The sequence below is a fragment of the Carcharodon carcharias genome, chromosome 34, assembly GCF_017639515.1.
Source record: "Carcharodon carcharias isolate sCarCar2 chromosome 34, sCarCar2.pri, whole genome shotgun sequence".
In the NCBI taxonomy this organism is placed as follows: Eukaryota; Metazoa; Chordata; class Chondrichthyes; order Lamniformes; family Lamnidae; genus Carcharodon; species Carcharodon carcharias.
In genome coordinates, this window is record NC_054500.1 from 3,275,177 (window position 1) to 3,303,127 (window position 27,951).

The 27,951-nt window shown below is 41.8% G+C and overlaps 1 protein-coding gene across 5 annotated transcripts in view; it reads left to right on the top strand.

The window, feature by feature from the left end:
- The window catches only part of LOC121272696, a 96,963-nt gene that overhangs the window by 8,399 nt on the left and 60,613 nt on the right, over nucleotides 1-27,951 (top strand). For all 5 annotated transcript variants that reach the window (XM_041179427.1, XM_041179430.1, XM_041179428.1 and 2 more), the window contains exons 4-10: nucleotides 504-608; nucleotides 9,220-9,345; nucleotides 10,310-10,435; nucleotides 12,541-12,992; nucleotides 14,134-14,248; nucleotides 22,484-22,920; nucleotides 23,804-23,942. In XM_041179427.1, the coding sequence (XP_041035361.1) occupies nucleotides 504-608; nucleotides 9,220-9,345; nucleotides 10,310-10,435; nucleotides 12,541-12,992; nucleotides 14,134-14,248; nucleotides 22,484-22,920; nucleotides 23,804-23,942 (1,500 nt within the window). The remainder of the gene's footprint in view (nucleotides 1-503; nucleotides 609-9,219; nucleotides 9,346-10,309; nucleotides 10,436-12,540; nucleotides 12,993-14,133; nucleotides 14,249-22,483; nucleotides 22,921-23,803; nucleotides 23,943-27,951) is intronic.

The following is a 27,951-nucleotide window of genomic DNA, read 5'->3' on the forward strand; positions in this document are numbered from 1 at the left end:
AAACTCTATTATATTTCATCATTCATGTTGCTTCATTGCAACACCTGACAGCTGTAAGGTTCACCTCCTGGAGGTTACCTTGGGTTGGATCGTTCATGGCTAAGAGCAAAAAAGAAGGAAGAACATTCTCTTTATCTACTGCCTCAATATTAGATCGAACTGGCTCCCTCATTTGAGAATTTTGTACGCTTGAATATTTGCAACTAATTGCAAGGAAGAAATGAGTGGCATAACCTGGTACAGGATGATGGAAGACCCTATAGCAGAGAGGCAGCTGGATGGAACTATTGCAAGAGTTCAGAAGCTTAGGGGGAAAGAAACTTGGCATTCTAGTGTGTAAACATGAAAAATTGGTTGAGAAATCTCCTCTCAATTCTCGGACTGTGTGAAGAATTTGAAGTCCCGCGTAGGAGTTTCTTCCAAAACTTGGCTTTCTGAAATGCAGAGGAAGCTTTCTTATCATGCTGGCAATCTCTGATCCTAACTGTAAAACTCTCTAACAGGTTCCCTGGGTGACGTAGTGGAGATTGGAAACCTTGAGCAGAAGCTACGGGATGATCTGAGATGGAATGGGACACATGAAATACTTCATCCGGCACTACAGAAATGTTAGTACATTTTCACTTTTGTTCTCTTAGGTTTACATGTGATTGTTAAATTTCCATTCCCATCCATCATTTCATTCAACCTCTACAAATGGGCAAAAATGTACATGGCAGTGACCTTTCATTTTGGATCTGGGTTAAAATCCAATGTAGGTGTAGGATTGAGCAATTTCTGGCTGGTAAAGGAAAGCATTTGACATTTCCATGTGCAGGGAGGCCCACAGGCCAATATTGGCACCCAAAAGAGTCATACTGGCAGAACAGGAAGTTTTTTTAAAAATTCCTTCTCGTGATGTAGGCATCACTGGAAAGGCCAGCATTTATTTCTCATCCCTAGTTGCCCTTGAGAAAATGGTGTTGAGCTGTCTTCTTGAACTCTGCAGTATGAATGCTGAAGGTGCTCCCTCAGTGCTGTTGGACGTGGTGGTTTTGAGTAGCTTGATAGGTTGTTTCAGTGGGCACTTAGGGTCCACAGCAATATGGTTCATTCTTAAGTCAAACATAGGCCACAACCGATTTCCTCCTCTAAAGGACATCAGTGAACTAAATGAGTTTTTATGACAATTGGTAAGTTCATGTTCAGAATTACTGATAGTAGTTCTCTTATTAAAGTTTTATTTATTTAATAATATTTAAATTCTGCAGCTGTCGTGCTAGGGGAACCATGTCTCTGGATCATTAATCCAGCCCTTTGGGCTACTAGTTCAAGTAAATTAATCACGATGCCACTGTATCCCAATGTGCTGTTCTAAAGCACATTGGAGCAGATGGAAGGAGCTTTAATCTTGGTCTAACTGTACTATACTTGATATGGTAATTCTTAACGCTGAAACTGGCTATCTGAAACTTCCATTCCCCAGCGTTAATAGCTCAGAACGTTCCACATGTATTAATAACCCTCACCTTGATGAGCACATTGTAACAGGACAGTTTTGCACTCAGTCAACCAGTCAAGTTTGCTGTGGTGTAATAGGGACTCTAGTTTTTAACTGCCTCCCCCTTTCCTCTATTTCTTCTATTACCCAGCAGGACAAGGTAAGCGTTTTTCCACATGTCCGCACATGCTTAAAGAGATATTTTATGTTATGTGTAGAGTAAAGACTTGTTGGAGAAATGGTGGAGGGAGGTGGAGGAAGAAATATGCAGACAAATTAATGAGTTCAATAAAATATGTAGAATAATAATCATGGGGAAATTTAATCATCCTGATATTAATTGGACAGAAGAGGTAGGTAAATGGGATAAGGGAATGGCATTCCTACAATGTGTATAGGACTCCTTTCTAACCCAATATGTAAAAAGCCCAAGAACGGAAGATTTGCTGTTGGATCTTGTAATGGGGGATGACCAGAGCAAATAAGAGAAGTAAAAGGAGGGAACATCTAGACAATAATGACCATAATATAATACACTTGAAAATGGAGAAGGACGTAAATGTGATGAAAACAAAGTGAATAGATTGGAGAAAAACTGATTTTGAGGGGCTGATAATAGAACTTGGGAAAATGGGCACTATATTGGCAAACAATGATGTAGAATAACATTGGAAACATTTAAAATATTGTTTAACAGCGTGCAGGGGAAATATATTTTGCTAAAAGAAAGAATGAATTAAACATTAATTGGGTTGAATAGATGAATAAAGACATAAGGGACAGGGTTAGGAAAGAGGTATACGTTAAGTACATGGACCACAGAAAAAGCGCATGATAAAGAATTCAAAGAGATTAGGAGAGCATTCAAAAGAACAATTAAGAAGGCAGTGAGGAACTATGAAATAACATTATCAAGGAGCATTAAAGAATATAAAATATTTTGCAGGCTTATTTAAAAAAAAAATGAAGTCTGTGATGGGAAGAGGACCATTAAGGGACAGACAGGATAATGCCACAAAAGAAATGGCAGAAATATTGGCCCAGATCTTCCGTTCTCTGGATGGCTGTACCTCAGAAGATGTGCTGGGGGACCCCTCGGAAGTGCCCATTCAGGGACTGCATGGGAATTGCCTGGGAAGTTTCAACTTCTGTAGGGCAATTACCCTGCGTCTGGAACCCACTGGAACTCCAATTCAAGGTCTGAGACTTCGGATGGTTCCAACTTACTTAGCAGAATAGTCATCCAAGAAAAGTTGGAAGGTCTAAAATCAGTTGTAACTCCTGGTTAATTGTACTATTGACCCCCCCCCCCCCCCCCAAAAAAAACCACCTTACTGGAGCCCCTGACTACACCCCAACTACCTCTGACCACCCCGCGAACACATCCTCCTCCTCCCCCCCCTCCCCGCAAAACCATCTGACATTTGCATTAACAATTTGAACATTGAAAGTAAAGACACCGTTTCTTAATTTATGGATGACACAAAATTGGTTGCGGGGTGAGGGGAGAGGAGGGGATGGTCATTACAGTATCACAGTATTTTTACAGTGCAGAAGGAGGCCATATGGCCCGTCGAGTCTGCACAGGCTCTCCAAAAGAACATTCCACCTAGTCCCGCTCCCTTGCCTTATCCCGTAACCTTGCATATTCCCTGTTTTCAGGTAGTAATCCAATTCCCATTTGAATACCTCGATCGAACCTGCCTCACCACTCTTTCAGGTAGTTTGTTCCAGACTCCAACCACCCTCGGGTGAAAAATTTTTCCTCACATCACATTTACTCCTTTTACCAATTATTTTGAACAGGTTCCCTCTAGTTCTTGATGTTCTCTTCAGTGGGAACAGTTTCTCACCATTTACCCTGTCCATGCCCCTTAGAATCTTGAATACCTCTATCAAGCCTCGTCTCATCCACCTTTTCTCCAAGGAAACGAGTCTCAACCTCTCCAATCTATCTCATAACTACAGTTCTTTGTTACTTGAATCATTTCTGTAAATCTCCTCTGCACTCTCTCCAAAGCCTTCACATTCTTTCTCAAGTATGGCACCAAGAACTGGATGCAGTACTCCTGATGAGGCCTAACTAGTGTCTTATACAACTTCAACATGATCTCCTTACCTTTTTATTCAGTGCCCCTATAAATAAAGCCTAAGATACTATGTGCTTTATTAACTGCTCTCTCCACATGCCCTGCCCTCTTCAATGACCTATGTACATATACACTGAGGTCCCTCTGTTGCTGCACCTCCTTTAGAGACTCTCCCTTTATGTTATATTGTCTCATCATATTTTTTGTGCCAAAATGAATCACCTCACTCTTCTGTGTATTGAACTTCATCTGCCACTTGTCAGTCCAATCCACCAACATGTTTACGTCCTTTTGAAGTTCAAGACTATCCTCATCACAGTTGACAACGTTTTCCAATCTTCACATCGTTTGCCCTGCACACCACAGTCTAAGTCATTAATATATATCAGGAAGAGTAAGAGTCCCAACAATGACCCCTGGGGAACTCCACTACAGACACAGAAACATAGAAAATAGGAGGAGGAGCAGGTCATTTCGCTCTCTGAGCTGGCTCCGCCATTCAATATGATCCTGGCTGATCCTCTATCTCAATGCCATACTCCCATCTCTCCCCATACCCCTTGCCACCTTGAGAGTCTAGAAATCTATCAACTTCCTTCTTAAATATATTAAGTGACTTGGCCTCCACAGCCCTCTGTGGTAGAGAATTCCATAGGTTCACCACCTCTGAGTGGAGGGGTTTCTCCTCATCTCAGTTCTAAATGGCCTACCCCATAACCTGAGATTTTGACCCTTGTTCTAGATCCCCCCCCCCGCCCCCCCCCAGCCAGTGGAAACATCATCCCTGCATCCAGAATTTTGTACATTTCAATGAGATCCCGTCTTATTTTTCTAAACTCCAGTGAAAACGGGCCTAGTCAGCCTACTCTCCTCATATGACAATCCTGCCATCCCAAGAATCAGTCTGGTGAGCCTTTGCTGCACTCCCTCTTTGGCAAGTATATTCTTTTTTAGGTAAGGAGACCAAAACTGCACACATTATTCCAGGTATGGTCTCACCAAGGCCCTGTATAGCTGAAGTGAGACACCCTTGCTCCTGTGCTCAAGTCCTCTTGCAATGAAGGCCAACATACCATTTGCCTTCTTAACTGCTTGCTGCAATTGCATGCTTGCTTTGTGATTGGTGTACAAGGACACCCAGATCCCTTTGTATTTCAATATTTCCCAATCTATCACCATTTAAATCATACTCTGCCATTGTTTTTCCTACCTAAGTGGGTAACTTCACACTTATCTACGGTTATACTGCATCTGCCATGTATTTGCCCACTCACTCAACTTGTCTAAATCACCTTGAAGCCTCTTAACACCCTCCTCACCACTCACATTCCCACCTAGTTTTGTGTTGTCAGCAAACTTGGAAATATTACATTTGGTTCCCTTATCCAAATTATTGATATATATTGTGAATAGCTAGGGCCCAAGCACTGGTCCCTGCGGTACCCCGCTAGTCACCGTCTGGCATTCTGAAAAAGACCCGTTTATTCCTACTTTGTTTCCTGTCTGCTAACCTATTCTCAATCCATGCCAATATATTACCCCCAATCCCACTAATTGCACACTCTTATGTGGGACTTTATCAAAAGTTTTCTGAAAATCCGAATACGCCACATCCACTGGTTCTCCCTTATCGATTCTGCTAATTATGTCCTCAAAAAAACCCCAGTAGGTTTGTCAAACATGATTTCCCTTTTATAAATCCATGTTGACTTTGTCTATTCCTGTTGATATTTTCTAAGTGTCTTGATTATCACCTCCTTTATAATAGACTCTAGCATTTTCCCTACCACTGATATTAGACTAACCGATCTGTAATTCTCTGCTTTTTCCCTCCCTGCCTTTTTTAAATAGTGGGGTTACATTTGCCACCCTCCAATCTGCCGGGACTGTTCCAGAATCTACAGAATTTTGGAAGGTGACAGCCAACGCATCTACTTTTTCCATGGCCATTTCCTTTAGTACCCTGGGATGCAGATTATCAGACCCTGGGGATTTATCAACTTTCAGCCCCATTAATTTCTCCAGCAATTTTTTTTAGTAATACTAATTTCCTTCAATTCCTCCTCCTCACTAGACCCTTGGTTCCCTAGAATTCCTGGGAAGTCATTTGCGTCCTCCAATCTGAAAGACAACCATTTATCACTACTACTCTTTCCTGTCATTCAGCCAAATTCTTATGCAAGTGCCTACGTTCCCTTTAATTCCATGACCTAGAATTTTCCTCACAAGTCTGTTGTGTGGCACTGTATCAAATGCCTTTTGAAAATCCAAATACACTACATCAACAGCATTCCCCTTATCAACCTTCTCTGTTAACTCTTCAAACAAAACTCCAAGGCAGTTAAACATGATTTTCCCTTGATGAATGCGTGCTGGCCTTCCTTAATATCCTGTACTTGTCTAAGCGACTATTGATTTTATCCCGTACTATAGTTTCCAGAAGTTTCCCTACCACTGAGGTCACACTGACTAGCCTGTAGTTGCCAGCTTTATCCTTGCACCCCTTTTTGAACAAGGGTGTAACATTCGCAATTCTCCAGTCTTCTGGCACCTCCCCTGTGTGTAAGGAAGACTGGAAGATTATCACTAGTGCTTCTGCAATTTCCACTCTCTCTTCCATCAGTATCCGTGGATGCATCTCATCCGGTCCTGGTACCTTAACTATTTTAAGTAAAGATAGCCTTTCCAATACCTCCCTCTTGATTGTAATTCTTCTAGTTTATCAGTTACCTCCTCTTACCTTGGCCTGGGTAGCATCTTCTCCCCCTGTAAAGACATATGCATAGTACTCGTTCAACACCTCTGCTATTTCTGCTGCCTCTAATTGCAAGTGACCTTTTTGCCCCTAATTGGCCCTGGTCTTTCTTTAACTATCCTTTTATTACTTATTTGTTTATAGAAGACCTTGGGATTCCCTTTTATGTTTGTTACCAGCCTCTTTTCATGCTCTCTCCTTTTCTTTTTAGTTTCTTCACTTTCCCTCTGGTCCTTCTATTGTCAGCCTGATTCTCCATTGTATTTTCTACCTGACATCTATTGTAGACGCACTTCTTCCTTTTCATCTTTACGTCTATCTCACTCATCACCCAGGGCACCCTAGATTTATTTGTCCTACCTTTCCCCTTCAAGGGAATGTACCTTGATATTGCCTGCGATACTTTTTCTTTGAAGGTGGCCCATTGTTCAATCACCATCTTTTCTGCCAACATTTGATTCCAACTCACTCGACTCGGATATATTCTCAACCCATTGAAGTTGGCTTTTCACCATGTTAATTATCCCTGTTCTGAATTGTTCCCTATCCTTTTCTATGATTAAACTAAACCTTATGACACAATGGTCACTGTCCCCTAGAGGCTCTCCCACTGATATTTGATCCGCTTGGGCTAACTCATTCCCCTGAACCAGGTCCAATGGTGCATGTCCTTTTGTTGGACTGAAAGTGTACTGCTACAAAAAATTATCTTGAACACATTCCAGGAACTATCGCCCCTCTTGTCCCTTTGTACTATTTGCATCTTAGTCTATATTTGGATAATTGAAGTCCCCATTATGATTACTCTATAATTCTTGCACCTCTTCGTAATTTCTTTGCAAATTTGTTTCTCCACATCCCTTCCGCTAATTGGTGGCCTTTACGCTACACTGATCAATGTTATTGCATCTTTGTCATTCCTTACCTCTAGCTAGAGAGATTCTGTCCTTGACCCCTGTGGAACATCCTCTCTCTCCAATACTGTAATGCTATCTTTAATCAATATTGACACTCTTACCACAACCCCCTTCCCCCTGCCACTTCCTTTCCTGTCTCTCCTAAACACCTTATACCCAGGAATATTTAACACCCAGTCCTGCTCTCCTTTGAGCCAGATCTCTGTTATAGCAATAATATCATAATTCCATTTGTCAACCTATGCCGCAGTTCACCAATTTTATTAACCACACTCCGTGCATTCACATACGTGCACATTAGTCCTGATTTAAGCTTTTTTTTTACTTTCCCCTTTATTCTGACCCCATCTAATGACTTATTATTGCCTACTCTGATTCTATCAAACTCTCCAAATATTCTATCTACCTTGATACTATTCTCTCTGATATATCCCTGTTATCAGTCGATACTTCACTACTTCCCACTGCCAGTTTTTCCCCTCTGCACCTTTTTCCCCTCTGCACCCTGAATAACCCCTCAGATTTCCATCCCCCTGCCAATCTAGTTTAAATCCTCCCCAATTGCACTAGCAAACCTCTCCGTGAGGACATTACTCCCAGCCTTGTTAAGGTGTAACCCGTCCTTTTCATATGGGTCCCACCTGCCCCAGAACCAGTCCCAATGGCTCAGAAATCTAAAGCCCTCCTTCCTACTTCATTTCTCCAGCCATGTGTTGAACTGCTCAATTTTCCTATTCTTATACTCACCAGCACATGGCACTGGGAGTAATCCTGAGATTACTGCTCATGAGGTCCTGCTTTTTAATTCTCTTCCTAACTCCTTAAAATCTGCTTTCAGGACCTCCTCCCTTTTCCACCTTTGTCATTGGCCCCAGTGTGGACCACAACCTCTGGCTGCTCACCCTCCCCCTAAAGAATGTCCTGCAGCTGCTCTGTGACATCCTCGACCCTGACATCAGGGAGGCAACATACCATCTACAGCCACAGAAACACCTGTCTGCTCCTCATTGGAATCTGCTACCACTATAGCTCTTCCACCTCCCCTCCTGTGTACATGAGCCACCTGTGGTGCCACAAACTTGGCTCTTGCTGCAGTCCTCTGAAGAACCATCTCGCTTACCAGTATCCAAAATGGAAAAGCAGTTAGAGAGTGAGATAGCCTCAGGGGATTCTGCACAACCTGCTTGTTCCTCTTAGATACTCTGGTGGTCACCCATTCCCTCTCTGCCTGTGTACTTAGCTGCGGTGCGACCACTCTCTAAACATGTTATCCACGTAATCCTCAGCCTTGCGGATGCACCACAGTGACTCCAGCCGCCGCTCAAGCTCTGCAACTCGGAGCTCAAGTTTCTGCAGCTGGTGACACTTCCTGCAGATGTAGTCATCGAGGGTTCTTTGTGCCTGCTCAACTTCCCACATCCCACAAGATGCATATTCCACATGGCCAAGCTACACTGGGGAAGACTGCCTCAAATTCATAAACTTGCAGAATGGGCAAATTATTGACAATGAAGTTCAACAAAGATAAAGATGTAGGAAGAGTAGGGAGGTTACTTATTACTTGGAAGGTGCAAGTCCAGGAATAAAGTGATCTCAGAATACAAATACATCACTTAGCCATAAATAATAACAAGCATCTTTAGCATTGCAATAAATTCACTTTTTTAAGGTTTCTTTCCCCCTTCTTAATTTCCTTGTATTTATGTAGACTAAGTATAGTTTCGGCCATAGTGTCCTTTGGAAGTCGGCTAAAAGTGGCTGATGCTGTTTCTCTTCTTGTGCACCATTCGAATGGCATAATCAGTATGTCAGTGGACAGGTATCACTGGCATAAATCCAAGTTGTACCAAAAGCCCAGATTTTGATAATGCCTCCTTTTAAATTATTCTTAAACTGAACTAAATGACTCTGATATAAGTTGAATATTCTCCAAATTGTTATGCTTTGTGCTTATATTGATCCTTTTTTTATATCTAGCTGGAATAAAATTAAGCGACCTCCAACTCACCGAATGTCTAAATGTGAAGCATTTAGGACTGGCTTCTGTGCAAAATATTGAATTGAATTCCTCTTTTCCTGTAAATGAGTCTCATGGAATTCGGGGTAAGGGTTTCATTTATATTCCTTTAAGTAGAGGAATTGGCCTGAACTTAACTATAGGGTCTGTTGGTATTTCAATCTTCTAGTTTGTACAGTCAAGGTGGGGATGTGGTAAAAGGAAAGAGCACTGACTGGTAAGGATGCCATTCTTGCATTACCCAACTGTGTTGACCAGGTTAACTAACCAATTGCATTGATAATTCTATTGCCAATCTTTGCATGGTGGAGCATCAGACCAGGAGTTTCCATCAAGTTCATCTTCTGGAGCCCTGAGTCCCTTATAAATTATAAGTTAATATTCTCATGAATTTGCATATATTGCAAGTTGCTGATAACCAATCACGATGTTCTGGTTATCTACCAATAAGGCAAAATAACCAAGAACAGCCCTTTCTAAACCTCCCAGAAACTCAAATTAGACAACTAGCAAGTGGGAAATTAAGGAGCAAGCAGAACTGTGGTGTCTGAGCCTCCTGGTAGATTGACAGAATCCACTGGCTGTAGTTTGGTTGCACTTGCCGTAGATTCTTTAAGGCAAAATTAACATGGGAAAAGATTGGTGAAGAGGTCTTTATAGTATTTGTTACTGTTAATTCAGTGGCTAAAGCTGGCCCATATTTGTACCAAGTGAAATGTTTAGTTTGGTCCTTGAGGCCCTTGTTTGTGGATGACATTTGCATGGCAAACTTAAAAGACATAATGTATTACCCAGATGTACCTTGATCTAAGAAGCTGCTTTTCCAGTGTATTGATCTGCAGAACCACAAACTTCTATCTAATCTGAATCTGTACTGATCTTGTTTTAGTTTCTGATTACAGTATCACTTTTGCAGGTGAATATTGATACTGGGTATATGGAGAAAATCCCCAAGGTCAGGGTCATTAGGAAAGGTTATATGTAGCTGAGCCCAGTCCTTATAATTTCCCTTATGAGTGTTTAAGTACCTTGTGACTTACTTTCTTTCAGAAACTGGGATTCCATTTATCTCCCGGACAGGAAAAACAAATGATCTCACCAAGATTAAGGGCTGGAAGCACAAGTTTAATCTGCAGCCTGGGTCACCTGATGACAAACTGAGTCCTTCACCTTCAAGTAAGCAAGAACATTCATCATGTTTGCTTTTCTTTTGTGATTGCCAGATGTATGCAAGCTTGAAAGAACTCAGGAAGAAGATTATTCCGAGTTACGAGCCCATGATTAGTACAAAGACAGGTCCTAATCAACTTTTGCAGAATCATATGGATTAATGCTTATGAAAATAATATGTATAAAACTATTTAAACCATAGTTCTATGCAATTGAAACAGCCTGTGAATGATCTTGTGCTGTCCCAATAGGCTGTCCTTCTCCTGTACCTTCTCCTTTTCCAAGTTTATACAGCTACTGTCAAACTCCTTCTTTGAAGATTACTCCAGCAGCAACACCAGTGTTGGGCCATTGACTGTCAGAGTGGAAAAAGTCCACCTTGCAGCAGTTATACGCTGTGGACAACACAATAACAAGTGTGGGGCTTCTGCCCCTCATTGGGAGGAAGTCCTGCCCTTTTGGGAGCTGTCGGCTAATCAGATTGGCTGGCAGCTCTTGCAGTCCAGCAGCATCATACCTCAGTAGGGGGTGCTGCAAGCAGACCCAAGGTGATGGCTCCAATGGATCTGGGACTGAGGTAAGTTAGGGGTTTTGGGCAGGAAGGAATCGGCACCTGAGGGCGGAGGGGCGAGAGGTGTGGGTTTTGCAGTGCAGGCGGGGAAGGAGGAAGGAAGGAAGTGGGGCACTGTCTTCAGGGGTAGGTGCCCCGATGTGCAAAGGGCAAAGAGAGAAGGGCAGAAAGAGGGAGACAGACAGAGAAAGAGAGGGACAGACACCCCAGCGCTTCTCTCTCCACTCCCACCCCCAATCTCCCTTTTTTGAAGATAGTACCTCCCTTCCTTCCTACCCTTTTAAAAATAGTTTATCAGACTGGGCTGCGTTCTCCCGCATGGCCTGCCTGCCCATGCCAACTGTGTTATGGCATGGACAGTATAATATTGGGGTCAATTGGCTCGTCAACAAGCTCAATTGACCCATAATTATTAACATATGGCATCTACCCCCCCCCCCCCCCCCCCAAAAACCCATATTATGGGGGATAGCTTGGGGGTGGGTGAGAAGGTACTGGACTCGCCACCCGTCATATTTTACGTGCATTGCTGCCAAAAACATGCCCAGTGGGGTACCGTTATATCCAGCCCTCTCCGTGGGATAGAATCGGTAGATTTAGCAGTAAAGCATCGGAATCTGAACCTGTCAGTATCCTGACCCTAAATGAACCACTTGTTTTCATTCAGAAACCTTGTGGGACAGAGTGCAGACTCAATGGGCCAAAAGACGACCTCCTGTGCTATATACTATTCTATAAAATTATTGCTCTCTGTTGAAGTTCTGCAGTGATGAGCCTTGTGCTGGGGAATCAGCATTGTCTTTGGGTGTGGAAAATTAGTAGCTTTGATTATACTGCTTTTCCAACTAAAAAAAGACTTCCATTAATAACAGGACATCCTCAAAGAAAGTGTTGTATTTTAATTCTGATTCCCTGAATAAAGAAAAATGATGTCTATATTGTGCAGAGATTTTTTTTTAAGTGTGCTACTGTGTAGCACCTACTTGCATCAAAAGCTGTTGCTTCCAGTTTGAAGCCATTGGCTCAGTTTGTCATTAAGCATAAGTGTATGTTTATATTTGTCTACCTAATCAATGTTTCTATTTTACCTTTTCCTGTGTGAGTACTTAGTGGGTTTTTCTGTGCAATAACTTTTTTACATGTCATTTTTTGGCTGCAAAGATCTTGCCCTTTATTACCAGTGTGAAGTGTTTTACGCTTTTATATTGGTACAGGGATATTTCCCATTATTGGGCAACACACAAGGCAGACGTATTTTGACTTTCTGCATTAAGTGACAAGAACCGGAACTGACATGCCTGCTTTCCCCTCTCTTTTCCACCCCCCCCTCCAACCACCACCATTGTTGACATCTGCGTGTACGAGGGGATTTGCAGGCACAACCACAAAAAAAGCTCTTTAAAATCTCCCTAAACTGGAGTTGAATTAGGAAAATTCTGATTTGTGCAATTGCTGGTATTGTATATATTTCAATAAAATTGTCATTAGCTCTTGCATAATTTGGTACTCTTACTGAAATAGTTTTCTTCCCTTTTAATAGGTGCCAGCACTGCAGTTATTAAAAATAGATCAGCATTTGTTAGTGACTTGCTTGATGAATATCTGGAGAAAGAAGGGAAGATCATTGAGCAGCAGTCACTGTTGTATGACTATGAGATGCCTGAGATTGGTTGTCAAACTCCTATCATGTTGGACTCATCATGCAACATTCAACAAAACACTACCCGTTCACCTGACTTTGGTACACCACTGAAAAATAAATCTTCACATTTGGAAATGTCTCCCGTGTTAGAGAAGCATTTTAGTGTTACAAACAAAGGGATTTTCATCAGAGACGTGCAAAGCACCAGCATGGATGTGAAGGCTAGGTGTAAAACACAGCAGAACATCAACTCGGCAGCTAAAAGACCCAAAGTTCCCAGTCCATACGCCAACACTTCAGAGTTATCTAATAACAAACAGACTGGAATTTATGCCACTTCTCCACAGAAGGTGAGGCATCACTTATTGCAGAATAAGATTTCTTCTGTGCTTCCCCAACAGTCTTGGACAGATCACCTCTTCCTGCACCAGTGAGAGAATTTTGTATTCTTGACACCAGCCATCTCTGAATGTGTATCATTTTTGTTTTATTGGCCTGGGTAACTTTTTAATTGGGTGGTAGACTTTATAATTATTTGGAGTAAAATGTGAGTTTTATTTTTAAATAATAACTAAATAGTTCCTTTCATAGGATTCAGCAGTGAGAATTTTTGTAGACATCATTGTTGGCTAGTTACTTGGGATTGAGTCCAAGCAGTATAAACAGACTGGAAGAATGAATTGTTACCAGTACAGTAAGCTGCCTCTGCTTTCATAATGTGACTTCAGTCATGAAGTTTGTCGAGATTATGATGAATCAGAAAGCATAGCCCAAGTGTGCAATCTGACTCAGAGCCTGGTCTTTTAATTTTGGTGAAAAAGATTGAAAATATTTCCATGGTCCTTTTTTAGAAGGGAAAGGAGAAATAATTTTGAAATAACTTTCCATATTGCAGGCTTGTTCTAGTTGTAATCCAATGTCCATTGGATGTTTTCAGGGCCTGTCCCCTCTCCCAGTTGTCGGTTTTTTCCATGTAGATTGGAATGTGTTGGCCATTATACAATGGGTGTTGGAACAGTGGGACAATTGTGATGTCAGTGTCAGATCAGCAGGGTGATATTAAGGATGAGGGGATGTGGCTCATTATGGAGATCACAAAACATTTATTGGAGAAGACAACGGGAGAGAAGTGTTTGAAATTGCTATTTAATGAAAGATTATTTCCAGTGGTGCTGAGCAAAAGGGTATAAATGATATTACTAAAGAATAACAAGAAAGGTTAGAAAAAAATTTTCATCAGTGTTATTGAAAGATGAAATTTGTTGCCAACTTAAGCTGAGTGTTAAAGAAAGAATGCAATAAATAATTAAAGAATATTAAAAAATGTGGGGGCCAGTAGGGAAATTGGCCAAGGGTGGATCGTTCCGATAATGAGCTAGCATCAGTCAGGTTCAGTGAGCCAAGTGGCCACCTCCTGTCCTTAAGTATGATTATTTGAATTCTTATGAAGATGGTTTTGTGTAATGGAAGTTCTTTTCCTGTTTTTCCAAGAAACAACTAAAATCAGGTTCTACAAGCCTTAAGATCGTACAGGTGGTATCAAGTCCCAAAGGAGGGAAAAAATCTGACATTTCAGGAGATCAAACTGAAGCAATATACATTTCAGGTGAGGACAATGAAAAATGGAGTTTCACGGGACTCAGAAATCCAGTCTGTTGAATTGACAGTGTTGCCTTTAAATGTGTAAGTAACAAGTGGAAATCTGGAATAACCAGTTATTTCTTAGCTTGTATGTTGAATCATCTTATCCCCAGAGGACTTGAGCTGTACTCTCAACTCCTCCACAGTTGCTGCTAAATTATCAGGCTGCCTATCTGACATCCAGTACTGAATCACAGAACACTGGTCACAATTCAGAAGGAGGCCACTTGGCCTTTTGTGTCTGTGCTGGCTCTCTGAAGGAGCAATTTACCTAATACCACTTCCCAGCCTTCCCCGCATTCTTCCTTTTCAGATAATAATCCAGTTCCCTCTTGAATGTCTCAGCTGAATCTGCCTCCACCACACTGTCAGGCAGTGCATTCATGATCCCAACCACTTGCTACGGAAAAAGTTTTCCTCGTGTTGCCATTGCTGCTTTTGCAATTACCTTAAATCTGTGCCCTCTGCTTCTTGATCCTTCCGCCAATGGGAACAGTTTCTCCCTATCTTCTCTGTCCAGACCCTTCATGATTTCAAATACCTCTATCAGATCTCCTCTCAGCTTTCTCTTCTCTAAGAAAAATACTCCTAACCTCTCCAATCTATCTAAGGAACTGAAGTTCCTCATCCCTGGAACCAATTTCATTTTTCTTTCCTGCACTCTCTCTCTAATGCATTCACATCTTTCCTAAACTGTGGCACCCAGAATTGGACACACTACTCCTGTTATGAGGCCAAGCCAGTGTTCTATACAAGCTTTACCAGCTGAGCAGAAATTTCATCCACTTAAGTATTGGTAAGACTGAAGCCATAGTTTTCAGTCATTGCTCCAAACTCCTTTCCCTAGCTACAAACTCCATATATATCCCTGACAACAGTCTGAAATTAAGCTAAGTGGCCCTGGCGGAACACAAACTGAGGGTCATTGAGCAGGTTATTGCTGAGTAGGTGCTGCTTGATAGCACTGTCGACATCACTTTGCTGATGAACGAGAGTACACTGATGGGGCAGTAATTGGCCGGGTTGGATTTGTCCTGCTTTTTGTGAACGGGACATAGATGGGCAATTTTCCACATAGCCGAGTAGATGCCTGTGTTGTATCTGTACTGGAACAGCTTGGCTAGGGGCGTGGTAAGTTCTGGAGCACAAGTCTTCAGTCCTATTGCTGGAATGTTATCAGGGCCCATTGCCTGTACAGTATCCAGTGCCTTCAGCTGTTTCTTGATATCTTGTGGAGTGAATCAAACTGGCTGAAGACTGACATCTGTGATGCTGGGGACCTCCGGAGGAGGCTGAGATGGATCATCCTCTCGGCACTTCTGACTGAAGATGGCTGCAAATACTTCAGTCTTGTCATTTGCACTGATGTGCTCAGCTTCCCCATCATTGGGGATGGGAATATTTGTGGAGCCTCCTCATTCAGTGATTTGTTTCATTGTCCATTACCATTCATGACTGGATATGGCAGGCCCGCAGAGCTTAGGTCTGATCCGTTGGCTGTGGGATCGCTTTGCTCTGTCTATGTTGTTTCCACTGTTTGGCCTGCAAGTAGTCCTGTATTGTAACTTCACCAGGTTTACACCTCAATTTTGATGCTACTCCTGGCACACCCTCCTGCACTCTTCATATGAGCCAGGGTTGATCCCCCAGGTTGATGGTAATGGAAGAGTGGGGGATATGACAGGCCAAGAGGTTGCAGATTGTGGTTGAATACAATTCTTCTGCTGCTGATGGACCACAGCACCTCATAGATGCCCACTTTTGTGTTGCTAGATCTGTTCAAAATCTATCCCATTTAGCACGGTGGTAGTGCCACGCAGCACGATGGAGGTGTCCTCAATGTGAAGATGGGACTTCGTCTCCGCAAGGACTGTGTGGTGGTCACTCCTACCAGTACTGTCGCGGACAGATGCATCTGCGACAGGTAGATTGGTAGTTTTTCCCTCTTGGTTCCCTTACCACCTGCTACAGATCACCACCACCCACTGCCCCTGCCCAGCAGATTTATTCTTCAGGACTCAGCCACCTTGGTCAGTAATGGTCCTACCAAGCCATTCTTGGTGATGGACATTGAAATCCCCTACCCAGAGTATGTTCTGTGTCCTTGCCACCCTCAGTGCTTTCTCCAAGTGGTGTTCAACATGGACGAGTACTGATTCATCAGCTGAGGGGGGCGGTAGGTGATAACCAGCAGGAGGCTTCCTTGCCCGTGTTTGACCTGATAGCATGAGACTTAATGAGGTCCAGAGTCGAGTTGAGGAGTCCCAGGGTAACTCACTTCTGACTGTATGCCACTGTGCTGCCATCTCTGGTGGGTCTGTCCTGTCGGCGGGACAGGACTTTCCCAGGGATGGTGACGGTGGTGCCTGGGTCATTGTCTGTAAGGTATGATTCCTTAAGTATGACCTATGTCAGGCTGTAGCTTGAATAGTCTGTGGTACAGTTCTCTCAATGCACAGAATCACAGGATTTTAATGGCACAGAAGGAGCCTATTCAATCCATCACGTCTGCACCAGCTCTCCAAATGAGCATTATGACCTAGTGCCATTGCCCTGCCTTTTCCCTGTACCCCTGCACATTGTTTCTATTCACATAATCATCTAATGCCCTCTTGAATGACTCAGTTGAACCTGTGTCCACCACACTTCCAGACTCGAACCACTTGTTGTGTTAAAAAGTTTTTTCTTATGTCACATTAGCTGCTTTTGCAAATCACTTTTTAAATTGTGCCCTCTCGTTCTTGATCCTTTTACAAGCGAGAACAGTTTCTCCCTATCTACCCTGTCCAGCCCCCTCATGATTTTGAACATCTCTATCACATCTCCTCTTAGCCTTCTTCTCTCCAAGGAAAACAGTCCCAGCCTCTGCAATCTATCTTCATAACTGAAGTTTATCAACCCTGCAACCATTTTTGTAAACCTCTTCTACACTCTGTCCAATGCATTCACATCCTTCCTAAAGTGTGGTGCCCAGAACTGTACACAGTACTCCAGCTGAGTTCTAACTGGTGTCCTATACAGGTTCAGCATAATCTCCTTGCTTTTGTACTCTATGCCACTATTAATAAAGCCTAACATACTGTATGCTTTATTAACTGCTCCCTCCACCTATCCTGCCAAACTTCAATGATTTATGCATGTATACACCCAGGTCTTGCTGCAAAATTTCATCCCTTATTTTATGTTGTCTGTCCATGTTCTTCCTATCAAAATGTAAACCTCTTCTGGAGTCAATGGGAATCAGGGGGGAAACTCTCCACTGGTTGGAGTCATACCCAGCACAAAGGAAGATGGTTGTGATTGTTGGAGGTCAGTCATCTCAGCTCCAGGACATCACTGCAGGAGTTCCTCAGGGTAGTGTCCTAGGCCCAACCATCATTAGCTGCATCATCAATGATGTTCCTTCCATCATAAGGTCAGAAGTGAGGATGTTTGCTGATGATTGCACAATGTTCACCATTCGCGACTCCTCAGATACTGAAGCAGTCCATGTTGGCTGCCTGTCTTTTCTCATAATCCCTCTTTGCTTCTCTAATATGCTTTTTCATCTTTCCCCTGAACCTTCTGTATTCCTTTTGGTTCTCAATTCTCTTGTGACACCTGTCATAAGCATGCTTTTTATTCTTTACTTTAATTTCTATCTCCTTTTTCATTCAAGGAGTTCTGGATTTGTTTGCCCTACCTTTCTCTTATGATGGAATATACCTTGACTGTGCCCGAACCAATTCTTTTTCAGATAGCCCATTGTTCAGCTACAGTTTTTCCTGCCAATCTTTCATTCCACTCTACCAGGCCCAGCTCCGTTCTTGCCCCATCGAAGTCAGCTCTCGTGTAGTTAATTATTCTTACTCTGGATTGCATATCGTCCTCTTCTATCATCATCCTAAAACGTACAATACAATAATCACTGTCTCCTAAATGTTCCCACACTGACACTTGATCAACTTGGTCCATCTCATTTTCAAGAACCAGGTCCAACGGTGCATCTTTTCAAAAGCAAAAATAAAAATACCTGGAAAAACTCAGCGGGTCTGACAGCATCTGTGGAGAGTAACACAGTTAATGTTTCGAGTCCGTATGACTCTTCAACAGAAATAAGGAAAAATAGAAGAGAGGTGAAATATAAGCTGGTTTAAGGGGGGGTGGGACAGGTAGAGCTGGATAGAGGGCCAGTGATAGGTGGAGATTGCCAAAAGATGTCATAGACAAAAAGACAAAGAGGTGTTGAAGGTGGTGATATTAGCTTAAAAATGTGCTAATAGGTGATATTAAGGGTAGAAAGCAGGACGAGCAAGTTAAAGATAGCCCTAGTGGGGGGTGGGGGGAAGGGATCGAAATAGGCTAAAAGGTAGAGATAAAACAATGAATGGAAATACATTTAAAAATAATGGAAATAGATGGGAAAAGAAAAATCTATATAACTTATTGGAAAAAAGGGGGATCGGAAAGGGGGTGAGGATGGAGGAGAGAGTTCATGATCTAAAATTGTTGAACTCAATATTCAGTCTGGAAGGCTGTAAAGTGCCTAGTGGGCAGATGAGGTGCTGTTCCTCCAGTTTGCGTTGAGCTTCACTGGAACATTGCAGCAAACCAAGGACAGACGTCGGCATGAGAGCAGGATGGTGTGTTGAAATGGCAAGCGACAGGGAGGTCTGGGTCATGCTTGTGGACAGACCAAAGGTGTTCCACAAAGCAGTCACCCAGTCTGCGTTTGGTCTGTCCAATGTAGAGGAAACCGCATTGGGAGCAGCGAATGCAGTAGACTAAATTGAGGGAAGTGCAAGTGAAATGCTTCACTTGAAAGGAGTGTTTGGGCCCTTGGACGGTGAGGAGGGGGGAAGTAAAGGGGCAGGTGTTGCACCTTCTGCGGTTGCATGGGAAGGTGCCGTGGGAGGGGGTTGAAGTGTAGGGGGTGATGGAGGAGTGGACCAGGGTGTCCCGGGGGGAATGATCCCTGCGGAATGCAGCCGGGGGGTGAAGGGAAGATGTGTTTGGTGGTGGCATCATGCTGGAGTTGGCGGAAATGGCGGAGGATGATCCTTTTTAGTCTACTGCATTCGCTGCTCCCAATGCAGTTTCCTCTACATTGGAGAGACCAAATGCAGACTGGGTGACCGCTTTGCGGAACACCTTTGGTCTGTCCGCAAGCATGACCCAGACCTCCCTGTCGCTTGCCATTTCAACACTCCACCCTGCTCTCATGCCCACATGTCCGTCCTTGGCGTGCTGCATTGTTCCAGTGAAGCTCAACGCAAACTGGAGGAACAGCACCTCATCTTCCGACTAGGCACTTTACAGCCTTCTGGACTGAATATTGAGTTCAACAACTTTAGATCATGCTCTCCTCCATCCTCACCCCCTTTCCGATCCCCTTTTTTCCAATAATTTATATAGATTTTTCTTTTCCCACCTATTTCCATTATTTTTAAATGTATTTCCATCCATTGTTTTATCTCTACCTTTTAGCCGATTTCGCTCCCTTCCCCCCACCCCGCCCCTAGGGTTTTCTGTACCTTGCTCGTCCTGCTTTCTACTCTTAATGTCACCTATTAGCACATTCCTTAGATAATATCACCACCTTCAACACGGCTTTGTCCTTTTGTCTATGACATCTTTTGGCAATCTCCACCTATCACTGGCCCTCTATCCAGCTCTACCTGTCCCACCCCCCTTAAACCAGCTTATATTTCACCCCTCTTCTATTTTTCCTCAGTTCTGTTGGAGTCATAAGGACATGAAATGTTAACTGTGTTCCTCTGCGCAGATGCTTTCAGACCTGCTGAGTTTTTCCAGGTATTTTTATTTTTGTTTTTGTTTTGGATTTCCAGCATCCACAGTTTTTTGCTTTTATGTTAGTGCATCTTTTCTTGTTGGATTGGACACTGCTGTTTTCCTGAATACAATCTATGAACTTTTGCCCCTCTTTGCCCTTTATACTACCACTGTCCCCGTCTACATTTGGGTAATTAAAGTCACTCATTATAACTGCTCTATAAGGCTTGCCTCTCTCTGCAATTTCCCTGCAGATTTGTTCTTCTACGTCCTTCTCACTAGTTGGCGGTCTATAGACTACACCGAGCAATATAATTGCACCCTTTTTGTTTCTTAGTTCTAGCCAAATTGATTCTGTTCTTGAACCCTCTGGGACATCCTCTTTCTCCAGCACTGCAATGCTCTCCTTAACCAATACCGCCTTCTCCTTTGCTCCTTTTCCTATCTTTTCTGAACACCTTGTACCTGGGAATATTTAACACCCAGTTCTGCCTTTCCTTTAGCCTGGTCTCTGTTATCGCCACAACATCATATTCCCACATGGCAATCTGCGCCTGTAACTCCCCAGTCTTCATTACTATACTCTGTGCATTCCCATACATGTATAGTAAACCTGATATAGATTTTGCTACTTTCTCCCTCACCCCAACTTCACCTATTAACTTACTATTCTCTATACTAGTGTTATCTGTCCCTACCAGTATTTTGTGCACCCTGGTATTCCTCTTATTCCAATTTTGGCACAAGCCTCCAGGTACTAATAAGGAAGACTTTGCAGGGTTAACAAGGCTGGGTATGCCATTGCCATTTCTGGTGCCTAGGTCAACGCTGGGTGGTTCAACCAGTTTCATTCCTATTAGATTTTGTAGCGGTTTGATTCAACTGAGTGGCTTGCTAGGCCATTTCAGAGGGGATTTAAGAGTCAACCACATTGCTGTGGATCATAGAAACATAGAAAACGGGAACAGGATTAGGTCATTCAGCCCTTCAAGCCTGCTCCTCCATTCAATATGTTAATGACTGATCCTGTATCTCAACACCATACTCTCACTCTCTTCCGTATCCTTTGACATCTTTCAGAGCCTAGAAATCTATATTTGTTTCGTCCTTAAATATATTCAGTGACTTGGTCTCCATTGCCTTCTGTGGTAGAGAATTCCACAGGTTCACCACCCTCTGAATGAAGAAATTTCTCCTCATCTCAGTCCTAAATGGCCTACCCTGTATCCTGAGACTTGACCCTTTGTTTTAAACCCCCCCCCACAAAAGCCCATATCAATGGGCATGTGAACAAACAGAGATAATGCGGAGCAGTGGTTCTCAAACTTTTCGGCCACAGATTCCCCATGCAAGGCAAAGGACCATCTACCAGTCCTACTCTATCTGCAGTCACTTCCCACTGCAAAAAAAGCTGTTCAGAATTAATGGGCCGCCTGGTTCCAAACTGGAGAGCTTCAGCCTTGGTTCCACATTCAGTTGGTTCCTCCTTTGTTTTCAGACTCTGAAGTGTTGAAAATATGATCTCATAGTTATATGTTGGGAATGGTGGCAGGTGCTTTAGAGCTACGTTAATGAGTCCAGGATACTCGAGCAGATCCTGGTGGCCTTTGTGTGTTGGGTGACTTGACTCCCATATGTGCCAAACCCTTGCTCTTGGTTTTGCTTTAGTTCTGCTTTCTGCTGCTGGCGTAATTTCTAGATATATCTTCCACATCATAGTTAATTCTACTAAATACATCTATAAATGTTTTGGCTGAATAACCTTGTATGGATGTATGGGAGTGTTTTTTTTTCAAATTAAATCTAAATTTAATTCAGATCCAAACATTGATTCTTTAATAAAAGAAAAGCTGGAGTGCTGTTTTGGGATAAATGTCAGTGTTTTGGCTGTGTTGTTGACAGGAAGCAACTATATCTTACATTTTTTAAATCTGTACCCAAAGGTTTTTCTCTCTTGATATAGAGTCTCCAGTCTCCCCACTTCTCACATCCCATTCTCACCAACCCTGAAATTCATCTTTTCCATTTGTTTTTAATAACCCACATTTCCTTCTAGCTCCCATAGGAGAGAAAGAGAAATGAAAGAAAATGTATGAACAGAGAATTGGTGGCACTGGAGTAAACATAGGTCCTTATAACCAACCTCTGTCACGTAATCATCTGTGTTATGGCTGCCTTGCATGTACTGCAGCCCTTGTTTGAAAACTAACACTCAAGGTCTGGATAATCATTTCATGTTTGAACCTTCTCATTGTTATATTGTCTGAGAAACACTTTGGAATAGTTGTTGGTCAAGGCAAAGAGTTCTGAACTTTTACTTATTTTGTGCTTTTTTTTTTGGTTCTAATCTAGTTTCTTTCCTGTGCTCTCTTGTCCTCTACCTGATTTATATTTTCCTTTATACCAAATCAGTTTTTCTCCTCCACAGATGATAAGACTACTGAGGAGCTGGAACCAAGATGCATCCAAGTTGAGTCTGCTTCCCAAGCCACACTTGAACCTCCTTCAGGCATGGAGCATCCATCAACAACAGTGAACCGATCAACCACTTCAAAAGCTGTCGAAGTAATCTCCTACTGTACTTGGAATGAAAGTCGGGTTAAGATAATTAAGTTGATCGCCGAGTGTGCTATGGCCAATAAACTTCCCTCAACACAACGATTAGACAAATATGAGATTCATTTGGAAAAAAGAGACGGGACTTTGTTGTTTCCACCTAAGAAGAATGTTGATGTGAGAGCAACCATTCAAAATTTCTCAGATTCTGAATGTGCATTTGATAAGCCATTGGTGCAGACTATGGTGATTGAAGCAGTGGTTGGCAACTCTGCATTCAAAACAAAGCTGAATCATTTAATATCCAAGGTGAGAGCCTTGTTTCTTACACACATCCTCCCTGCGACAGTTTCTGTAAAGGTGGGGTTGCTGCTAGGCAGAGAAGAGAGAAATGGTCCTAGTAGGTATATTCCTTAAGAATACACCTGGCTGTCCTGCAGTGTTCCATTCAGTGACCTAGTCAAAAATTAGTAAGCCTAACTTGGCTTGGGCAAGGGCTTTCTTTCCAGTACTTCATGCCTGTCGGTAACTTAATAATAAAAACAAAAAAACTGCGGATGCTGGAAATCCAAAACAAAAACAGAATTACCTGGAAAAACTCAGCAGGTCTGGCAGCATCGGCAGAGAAGAAAAGAGTTGACGTTTCGAGTCCTCATGACCCTTCAGCAGAACACTTCTTTGTGTATTTGATGGAACTGATTTCATCAATGGAGGTGATTTTAAGTAGTTTAGTTTTTTTGATGTAATTGGAAATTGAGGAACTCCTTATCATTTTTATAGAAGACTTCTATACCTCCTCCTTGCAAAGCAATGCAGACTCACCGAGGGAAGAAACCTGGCAGCAGCTAGTTATAGAATGGTGAGAACAGTATCCTGGAAGTGCATAAAATTGTGTGGATTGACAGGAGAAAACCATTTAAAAATTACCCAGTCTGTTTTCACTGTTTACATAATTCAGATTGTTAACAGCATTAGGAAGTTGAGTAGTCAAACTTAGAAAAGTTTATGATGATTTTCCATAGAAAAAATCCATCATCACACCTCTCAACATTATCCTCCTGCTCTATTTACACTCCATTCAAGATGGAATAAAATTGGTGCACTACTTGAAGAAATGTTTCCTGTTTTTTTTAAACCTCTGTTTCACTAGGTTTTCTGATTTCCCGTTTTGTGTTTGTATATTGTGCCTTAGGTTTCCAAGAACAGTTCCAACCAACAAATTAATTCTCCAGTTCATGTTGTAATGGATTTAGAGAAAAGTGTCTCCCCACCAGAAAAGTGCCCGGGTGAAATGAGTTGCGATACTACCCTGTCCAACAGTCGACTGACTGGTGAGTAAATGTCCTTTTATGTAATACCTCAATTTGAATACATGGCTTTATTTTCCCCTGTTTTCTTTTGCTTACAGCATTAACTTCAGTTTATATGGCATCTTGTTAAAGTAGTAATATATCCCAAGATGCTCCAGGAATGTACATGATGAGTCGATTTGGCTGAATACTACACACACTACCTTTAAAACCTCACTGTGAATTTGAGTCGTCATTTCAGTGTTACTGTAATTCTTAGCACACTCAGAATTGTTCAGCAAGTGCTGTCCAATCACAGAATCATATCAAACATTAGATATAATGTTCTGAGTTTTGCAAGCACAGACAGCTTGAGAACAGCCAAGGGAACGTGCTGTTTTATATGACCTGCCAGTTGTTGGGATAGATAGCCTCCCTGTGATCAGGCTTTACACCGACATGGAGTCATTTACTACATTACTCATTGTGTGGTAAGCAGAGTGTCTTATTTGCTTGATGGCTGCATCCATTAGTGGAAAATAGCACTCCTTGTTTTCACTGTGCAGCAGCAATGTGAAATGGCTAGCTTCACCTGTTGCTCAAATTTTTCAGATACCTTACCCTTCCAGGATAATTTGAGGTAGACTGGGTACTTTTTGGGAATAACTACAAGATAGCGGACAAGTACAATGGAATGTTGTCTTTATCTCAAAGTGTCTGGAATATAAAGAGGTGGAAGTTATGTTCCAGTTATGCTAAGCTCTAGTGAGACTCCACTTGGAGTAACTGCATTCTGTTCTCGGCACTCACCTCAGGAAGGAAATATTGGCTTTGAAAGGGGTACAGTGCAGATTCACTAGAATGATACTGGGTCTGAAATTATGTGGACAGGTTGCATAGCTAAGCTTGTATTCCCTGAGTATAGAGAATTAAACCAAGATATAATTCAAGTGATAAGTTGATTGAAAGATTTGATAGGATGGAAAGGTGAGAAACTATTTCCTCTTGTAGGACCATCCAGAACGAGGGGGCATAACTTTAATTTTAAAGCTAGGCCATTCAGGAGTGATCAGTTAGAGCTCTTCACATAGGGGTGGTGGAGATCGGGAACTCTGTCCCGCAAGAAGCTGTTGAGTTTGGGGGCCCAACTGAAAATTTCAAAATTCAGATTGATAGATTTGCCAGGCAAAAGTATTAAAATTATTGGAACCAAAGCAGGTAAGATGCAAATCAGCTATCATCTAATTAATTGGTGGGACAGGCTCCTGAGGCTGAATAGCTCACTCCTGTTCCCATGAGCTCAAAATCTCAGACTTGGAACGCTTATTTAATCATTTAAACTACTATCGGATTTATTTTTAACTGGTAGGACAGTACCAAATGACTAAGCTAGTTCTCTTCAATGTGGTTTGCCCTTTTTTATTTATTGGAATTCCCTTTCAGTTTTATCTTTTTGTGTCTCTTATCTTTCCGTTTTGGACTAGTTTATAGAAGCAAATTATGTTAGCAAATTCAAAAGAGGGCTTGTGGTTGAGAGATATGACGAGATGTTGCAAATTTTTTTCTGGACCTTAGGATTAGCATGATGGAGAGCAGGTGTTTCTTTCTCGTGCAGTATATGCCCATGTTTCTAATTTTCTACATCAACATTTTCAGTTATCTAGTTATGGGGTAGAAGTCAAGCTAAAGCTATTCAAAATCCTGGTTTGACCATACCTGGAGTTACTGTGAGCAGCTCTGGGCACCAAACCTTAGGAAGGATATATTGACCTTTGGCAGGATTGTAGCGTAGGTTTACCAGGATGATATCTGGATTCCAAGGGTTCAATTAGGATGAGAGATTACACAAACTAGAATTGTATTCCCTGGAATTTAGATGGTTACAGAGTAATTTGATGGAAGATTTCAAGATATAAGAGGGAACAAATAGGAAAGATGGAGAGAAACTATTTCCACTGGTTGGAGCAGACATAAAAAATAGAGCCAAACCTTTCAGGAGCAAAATTAGGAAACATTTGTACATACAAAGGTTGATAGAAATTTTGAATACTCTTCCACAAACGGCAGTTGATGCTGGATCAATTGTTAATTTTAAATCTGAGTAATAGATTTTTGTTAATCATTCTTATTCGGGAATGTGGAATAAAGGCTGGTATATGGAGCTGGTTTACAGATTAGCCATGATCCATTGGATTGCGGAATAGGTTTGAGGGTCTCAATGGCCTCCTCCTGTTCTTATGTTTTCATTACTGTTATGGCACAGTAGATGGTAAATGCCAGGCTGCCCAAATCCCAGAGGGAAACTTGAAGCAGCTGCCTCAATTTGTACTTATTTTGAGATGCGGGCTTTGAATTCAGTAAAAAGGCCACCAAACCTTATAGGCTTCTTACAAAACTAAACTAAACCTTTATTAAAAAATAGAAAAAAAATGATTATAAGCACATACGTAGGTTTACAAATTACTACTATGGTAACTCCTGGCTGTCCTAGTTAATCTAACTCCCAGTTACACCTCCGCTAAAGCAACAGTAAAACACGGATTTTAAAAGACTCAGGCAAAGTAACATGATATCCTGAACAGTCAAATTCAAAGTGAGTTTTATTAAGTTCAGTTCTTGCATACAGCAGTTTGAGGCTTAAAAGCTGGAAGCTTTTCACACATGTTGGATCTTAGAATGGCTGCCTTTATACACAACCTTCTGTTATTTTCCCTTTTGATTGCAAATTTCCATTGTTTCACTTTGTCTTTGGACTTTACCTCTCTAATAATAAGAATCTATCATATTACCAATTTTACCAGTAACCTTTGGGGAAAAATAAACACGCTGTTTCTTAACTTCTCCTGGCTAGGTATAAAACTTCACCACCTCTTTTGAATTCAAAATGCAAACGTTCCCTTTGCACCACACATTCTAAAACTTTGCCAGTGTTTACCTACTTAACATTTCAAACCTAACTTATCTTCTGATACATCAAAGCCTTTAGACCATTTGCCTTTAATTCAATTAAGTCTCACATACACACTCTCCTCACTCTCACTCTCACTCTCAATCTCAATCCCTCACACGCACACACACACACACACACACACATACATACACACACGGACTCCACTATTACTCTACTTTACAATAAATTCTAGTAACACTGTGAAAATGATTATATCCTCCTGACATCCCCTTCTGTTTTAAAAAATGAGCCGTCATATTTTAAAAAGATGGGTTCATTTCCTGTACCCATCTTACATTGTCTCCTATACTTATTACACTATTACATTGCCAGATGCATGCATTAACATAAAATATATACAAATCTTTGGTATCAATAGAAAAATAATTCCAGTCCAGTGTCCAGGTTTTAAATGTCCAACTTTTCCTTTAAGCTTCAAACCCTTGACAATGCATCTGCAATCAGATTTTCTCATCCCACCACATGTATAATCTGTAGATTAAATGGTTGCAGTAATAAACTCCACCTGAATAGCCTTGCACTTCTGTCTCAAAATTTATCCAGAAACTTTAAAGGATTGTGTCTGTATAAACAATTGTTTCTGACGAATTGTTTGCAGCGTGAATTTCAAAGTGCTGCAATGCTAGCACCAATCCCAAAGTCTCCTTTTCGCTCGTTGAATATAGTCCCTGTTGTACATTCAACTTCCGTGAAAAATACCCTATTGGTTTTTCAATTCCAGTTTCATTGCCTTGTAACAGAACAGCTCCAATGCCTGTATCACTTGCATCAATGGCCAACTTAAATTGCTTGGCATAGTTGGGTACTGCTAAAACTGGTGATGTAGTGAATACAGTTTTCGAACTATTAAATGCCTTCTGACACTCCTGTGTCCATTGAAACATCTTGTTCTTTTTTTAATAGTTCAGGCAACGGAGCAACCACGCTGCTAAAATTTGGTACAAATTCCCAATAAAGCTCACTCATGCCCAGAAATCTCAAAGCTTCTCGTTTTGTTGTGGGCACGGGGAGATCCATGATAGCTTTAACTTTCACATCTCTCGTGGCCACCTTACCATATCCAATGGTATGGCCTAGATA